At 43.4% G+C, this 6,549-nt stretch overlaps 1 protein-coding gene across 1 annotated transcript in view; it reads left to right on the top strand.

Moving 5' to 3' along the window:
* Positions 1 to 6,549, top strand: part of St8sia1 (ST8 alpha-N-acetyl-neuraminide alpha-2,8-sialyltransferase 1) — a 137,610-nt gene that overhangs the window by 94,442 nt on the left and 36,619 nt on the right. The window contains exon 4 of the mRNA XM_013352808.2: positions 213 to 305. Coding sequence (XP_013208262.2) covers positions 213 to 305 — 93 coding nt within the window. The remainder of the gene's footprint in view (positions 1 to 212; positions 306 to 6,549) is intronic.

Raw genomic sequence — 6,549 nt, 5'->3', positions numbered from 1 at the left:
CGTGCACACACACACACACACAAATCACATAAGCCCCAGGACTTTGGTAATGCTAATAGTGAATTAGTCATCTAATACCCATGAAAGGGAAAGGTGCTGAAAACAGTTATTTGTGAATTGAGCCAGAATTAACCTTCCTCTTTAGGTCCTTATCATCGACTTGATTTAAAAGTACACGAGTCATTCTGAAGCATTCCTTTTTGTGTTTCTAGATGCAATCTCCCTCCCTTGTCAAGTGAGTACACCAGAGATGTCGGCTCCAAAACTCAGCTGGTGACAGCTAATCCCAGCATAATTCGCCAGAGGTAAGACTGAAGGTTTCTGTCTTTGTGGGGACTGAAGAGGAAGGTCTGTGAAGTCATCAGCGTCTTAAAGGCAGTGAGCACAAGTCAGCCTTGGAAACAAAGAGGGAAGCCATCTGGACAGGCAGGAAGGATGGAGGAGGGAATGATAAATAAGCCAGGCAGTGTGGCAGGAGGGCTGGGGATTTCATGCTTCCTCTCTCTGTTAGAGATGGTGGAAAGGACAGGGGGATCGATTGTTTTGCTGGGAGCCTCGCATAGAATCCTGCCCACTCAATACTACTCATATCCAGCATGCTGGCCCTGGTCCGACTTTCCGATCAGCAATTGTGAACTGACTTGTTAAACTAAAAGCAAAGAAACAACCAATTTGCCACATGCACACAAAACGGCAATGCTTTCAGAATGTATAAGAGCGTGCAGTTATATCAGATTGACTATACCATATCAAACTTTGGAGGGCAGAAGGAAAATTCTTTGCGATATCAATTTCAGAATACGTAGCAGTCACTATGGGAGCATTTGGGGGTCAGTCTCTCATGAATGAAACCTACTGGTGAGCTAAGACTGTTTAGAAAGAAAGAGAGAGTAGGGGACCCACCCGTGGGTCTGACCTACTGGATTTGAAGTGTGTTTGTTCAAGTATCCTTCAAAATAATTTAAGAAATGCCATCCTTTTCTTAACTGTTATCAGATTGTTTAGCATTCTTGGCAGGAGTTAAATTGCAGCTGTTCAGTTCCTTACGTGTTATTTATGTGCTCTATGTGCCCATTGTCAAATCTCAGAGTGGTTTTTGGTATGATCTGTCATGATGTGAAAGCCCGGGTCAGATTACTTCTGTCACAAAGGAAGTGTCACTGGATAGAATCCTCTCCCTGACACCTAATTAGTCAACATAAAATAAGGTGTGGGGACCGCCCAGAGTCTGTCCCTGAATAAGATGAAGCACAACATATTCTGGTTTCCTCTAGAGATATTCCCGTCCCACCCCAACTCAGGGGAAGACTCCTCTGTTATGAATGTGTCCTTTTGTGGCCTGGAGGTTTGTGCAACACCAGACTTCATTCATCAACAACTGTTTTCTTTCTGTTTCTTCTCTAACTTTCTCACGTGTATGCGAGTGTGTGTCCACACCACACACACACATACGCATATACACACACATACACACACAGACACACATGCAAAAATACATACATATGGAACACACACACATGCATGTACACACACATACACACACATGCACACACTCACACGTACACATGCATACACATGTGCAGACAAATACACACATGGAGGCCAGAAGTCAACACTGTATGTATTTCTCAATTACTTTTACATCTTATTTTCTGAAAAAAAAAATTCTGATTTCTAACTAAATTTAGAGGCCACTGATTAGCTGGGTTGGCTGGCTAACCAGCAAAGTCACATGATTCTCACACTCCTGTCTCCCAAGTGCTAGGGTTACAGGTCCCCACTACTGCACATGGCTTTTACATGGCACTGGGGATCTGAACTCAGGTCCTCCCTCATGGGAGCAAGCACTTCATGAGTGAGCCATTTCCCCCCGCTTCCTAGCAAACATTTTATGTATGTACTTTACAAAAGTATTCTGATTTTTAAGGAAAGTAACTTGGGCTTATATAATAAGATCAGAACAGTATCTCTTTGAAGTTTATATGTTTTAGATGGAGTTCCTGAAACTTCTACCCCTTCTGCTGACTTTTTTCTTTCTCATATCTTCAAACGCAGAGCAGTGTTTCACTGCTAGTGCCAAGGATTAGCCATTCAGTTGGATTAGAAAGCAGACCTAAAGCTAGAATTGAATGCAGTAGAGATGAGAACGAAATGCCCAGATTGAGCACAGTAGTGATGAAAATGCATCTAGGAGGCTATGGATGCACAGCGCGCAAATGAGAGGCAATGCTACATAGTGGTAGATAGCATGGGGGTCAGGAGCTGGGTGTATAGCTCATCGGAAGAGTGCTTGCGAACCACATACAATGCCCTGCCTTCAATCCCAGCACCAACAGATCTGCTTCTGAGTTTAATACTTCTACACTTATAGCTCTGTAATCGGAGTTGTTTAACCTTCTTTCTGTTAGTTGGGAGTAAAATTCTTCATCTCAGGACTATTAAGAAATTGAGATAATGCAGCAGAGTCAATGAGATCAATCTGCCTAATGTCTCAGATTGTTCCTCCAGTGGACCTCCTGCTGCAATGCATCCTGTTCTTGGGTTAAATGTGCTTTTCAATACATTATTAAACACATGAGAAAGTTCAAGGGCATCTACATGCTTTCCCGAGCCTCCTCAAATCCAAATACAAAACAGAAAGTAGGATCCTAAAACCTGTAAAAATCACACACTGAAGCTTAGAAAAAGAGGCCAGGCCCTAGACTCCAAGTGCCCTCCCTGCGGTGAACCTGAACAGTGGTTTTACGTGGTTGAAGGTCAGGAGTAGCCATCAATGCCCGATAGAAGCTAACGTAAATTCACCTGGAGAAATGCTCTCAGAGTTCTCACTTACCATGTTCAAACAAACACCGTCTCATAAGCAAGCCCTTCCGTGCTCTGGACATTGACAATGATCATCTTTAGCAACAGACAGCAAACAAAATAATCACCCATACAAATGCCTGAGAACTTAGAACATTGTCAGGTATGCTAAGTTACAAAACATGAATTCATTGTAGCAAAACATGATGAGTCAATACAGAATTAAAAATAAACAAAATTGAAAACAAGTAGATCTTTTAGAAATGCACGGAATAATAATTGTTGAGGTGGGCTGACGTCAGAGTAGACACAGCTGAAGAGAGAATCGGTGAACTGGAAAGAAAAGGAAGGATTTTTCCCGATACGAAATAAAACCTTAAAGTACGGCTGTGGGACTGCACAGTAGACATGAATATTTATGTGTCTTAATAATTCATGAGCAGTATCATCTGTGTACTGGGAAGTGGTTGGAGAGATTACACCTAGGGGTTGATAGCTGGTATCACAGATAAGCCATGCTTGGGAGAGCAGTGACTCTAAGAGTGAAAAACATCAAATGCTTGAAAGAAGCAGCTTCATGTAGGAAGGATTTATTCTGGTTCACGATTTGAGGAGGTACAGTCAATCATGGTGAGAAAGCATGGTGATAAGATAGGCAGCGTGGTATCATGGCAGCAGGACCAGATTATGGGTGGTGCCGCTGGAGCTGAGGCAACCGGTGATTTCATGGGCAAATCGGGAAGCAGAGAGCTAGGGTTGAAAATGGGACTGCATCGTATATCTCAAAGCCTGTCCCAAACAACCCACTTCCCCAGTGACTCTTCCCGAAGATGTCACAACTTCCTCAGGCACTGTCTTAGTTAGGGTTTCTGTTGCTGTGAAGAGACGCCATGACCACAGCAACTCTTGCAAGGGAAAACATTTAATTGGGTGGCTTACAGTTCAGAGGTTCAGTCCATCATCCTCAGGGCGGGACATGGTGGTTGTGCAGGCAGACATGATGTAGAAGGGGTAGCTGAAGAGTTCTGCATCTTGTAGAGGAAACAGGAAGTGAACTGAGACACTGGATGTGGCTTGAGCATTGATGTCTCAAATCCCACCCCCACAGTGACACACTTCTTCCAACAAGGCCATTCTGACTCTAACAAGGCCACACCTCCCAATAGTGCCACTCCATATGAGCTTATAAAGGCCAGTTGCATTCAAACTACCACATTCCACTCCCTGACCCCTATAAGTCTGCAGTAATATCATAATCCAATATGGATTTGGTCCAACTTCAAAAGTTCCCAGCCTCAACAATGTTTTAAAGTTCAAAGTCTCTTCTGAGATCCACGCAATATATTAACTGTAATCCCCCATAAAGTCAAAATGAAAAAAGCAGATCACATACTTCCAACACGGGATATACATTACTGTTCCAAAACAACCCAGAGAAGGGAGCACAGTGAGGCAATGTCGGATCAAAGCATGACCGGAAACCATCTGGGCAAACTCTAAACTCTACGTCTCCTTTTCGATGTCAAAATGCTCTTCAGATCTCCAATTCCTTTCAGATTTGTTGACTGTAACACACTTTTCCTCTTGAGCTGGCTCCACTCCCTGCTATCAACTCTCCATGGCAGATATCCCAAGATCCTGGCATCTCCAATATCTTGGGGTCTCCAAGGCGATCCAGGCTTCAACTTCAGTGTCCAGAATGGTAGCACTGTTTGGGAGAAGCTTGGATGTCACTGTGTTGGAGGAGGTATTCTAAAGACTAATACCATTTCAAATTATCTTTCTGCTTCCTTCTTGTGGTCTAAGATGCGAGCTCTCAGCTTCCAGATCTAGCCGTCATGCCTCCAGTCTGCCACCATAGAGTCTTGTCCTTCTGCAGCTCCAAATAAGCTTTCCTCTATTAGCTGTGTGTTCATGATTTGTCCCCGCAAGAGAAAAGCAACTGATACAAACGGCAGCAGGATATAAGAGCAAGTGAAGAATCCACATCTGATAAACATTAACAATACAAAAGTAAAAATGGAGCAAACCACGTTCAAGCCACAGCATGACAATGTTAGCGTGATGAGCCAGTGGAAAAGAGAGCCTGCCTCCACGGGTTACTATGGGGAAGCTTTTTATTAGAGCATAATTGAAAAGACCTCCCATCTCCAGTGGCTTGGAGCTGTTTATTGCAGAAGTATTCCACCACCAAATAGCTGCTTATAGATGTAGCTTCCAGCTAGACTCTCTCCATGTCCTGCCTGGATAAACGGTGATTACGTCTGTCTGAGATTAAGGGTGACGACTCTCTCTCAGAATCTCTGCTCATTTTGTTGCTCATCTTTTCACATCAACACTTCTGATATTTTGACTGCAAAGCTTTCTTTAAAGTCCAAAAATGACTTTTCTTCTGGGGGCTCAGCCACTGTCTCTGTCCACCACTTTTCACTTCTGCCCACCCCTCTGCAGGTGACCTCTTCTTTCCCTAGTAGTGACCACAAGGAGCTTGTGAGTCATTCTTGGCTTGGTCCCTATTTGGGGATAATGTCTGTTATTCTTGGCTTCCATCACCTTCCCCCTGGCTGTGCCTAACAATCTGAAGAGAAAGAGTGACTGGAGAGGCCGCCCATGCACCTCTAAGAACAAGTAGGGAGTCTTAGACCATTTTTCATGTTGGTTCAAACCCCATCTTTTAAGGACACATCTTTTACTTCAATGCTGTCTTCTCATTCACCTCCAGCTAATAATATCCTTTCCTCTCACTGAGAAAATAGACGCGAGAACAAGTCATCACTATCAACAGCCACATCAGCTCTATCACCTGAGCCAGTTACCATGTTCTCCTGTGCTAGGGGCCTGGTGTTCTAGTCCCTTCACCTGGGGTACACAACTGTTCCACACCTGTCCCATCTCTGGTTTACTTTGTTTTCTGAGTGCCCGTGGCTCTCACAACTTCTCCGACCTTCTCCAGGCGCCCCGATAGCTTAAGTGAAGCCCAGAGCACCAGAAAGCATCCTTTTAGAGGAATGGGTCCAGAAACACACACATTTTATTCTCTAGTGCAAGGCTTAATCATTCCGAAACCTTCTTTCACCATTGTCCTACAGATTAGTGTTGCTCTTTACATGAATGGGACCTCTGAATTCCTATAACTTGAATCATGTTTTTCTTGGCAACGGGTTTTTTTTTTTTGTTTTAAAATATTGTTTTGCATTTTTTGAGCACTTACTGTCCAAGAGTTTCCCCAGGAAAAGTAAAAGAAAGCAAAAGTGTTGAGGGCCTTTATGTCTGACGTTGTCAGTATTATACTTTCATTTACTATGGATGTTTTTATTAGGATTTTATTTCCAAACATGTTTTTAAACATTTTATTTTTAATTATGTATCTGTGTGGATGCAACCTAGATGCAATGCCCTTGGAGACCAGAAGAGAGTATAAGATCCCTTGGAGCTGAAATTTGTGAGCTACCCGTCATGGGTGCTGGTAATTGAACTCCCGTTCTCCACAAGGTCAGCAAGGGCTCTTGGCTGTTAACCTCTGAACCATGTTTCTAGCCCCAGAATGCCGTTCTAATTTATAAATCTCTTCAACCTTTTGAAGAAGTTCGCCCAGTGTCTTCCAGGTCCAGTGTTTGGGGGAGATGAAATGGTGATATTCCATGTCTTGATCTCTTTGTATGCAATCCGGGCTTTTATTGCCACCTGCTTTACAGTCTGGTTCCCTTCTGCTCTGCATTGGGAGTCTTCAGTGTTGGCTTTACAGTC

The sequence above is a fragment of the Microtus ochrogaster genome (genome assembly GCF_000317375.1).
Source record: "Microtus ochrogaster isolate Prairie Vole_2 chromosome 14 unlocalized genomic scaffold, MicOch1.0 chr14_random_2, whole genome shotgun sequence".
In the NCBI taxonomy this organism is placed as follows: domain Eukaryota; kingdom Metazoa; phylum Chordata; class Mammalia; order Rodentia; family Cricetidae; genus Microtus; species Microtus ochrogaster.
The sequence above is the reverse complement of the archived record's forward strand: the minus strand, read 5'-3'. Positions and strand labels throughout refer to the sequence as shown.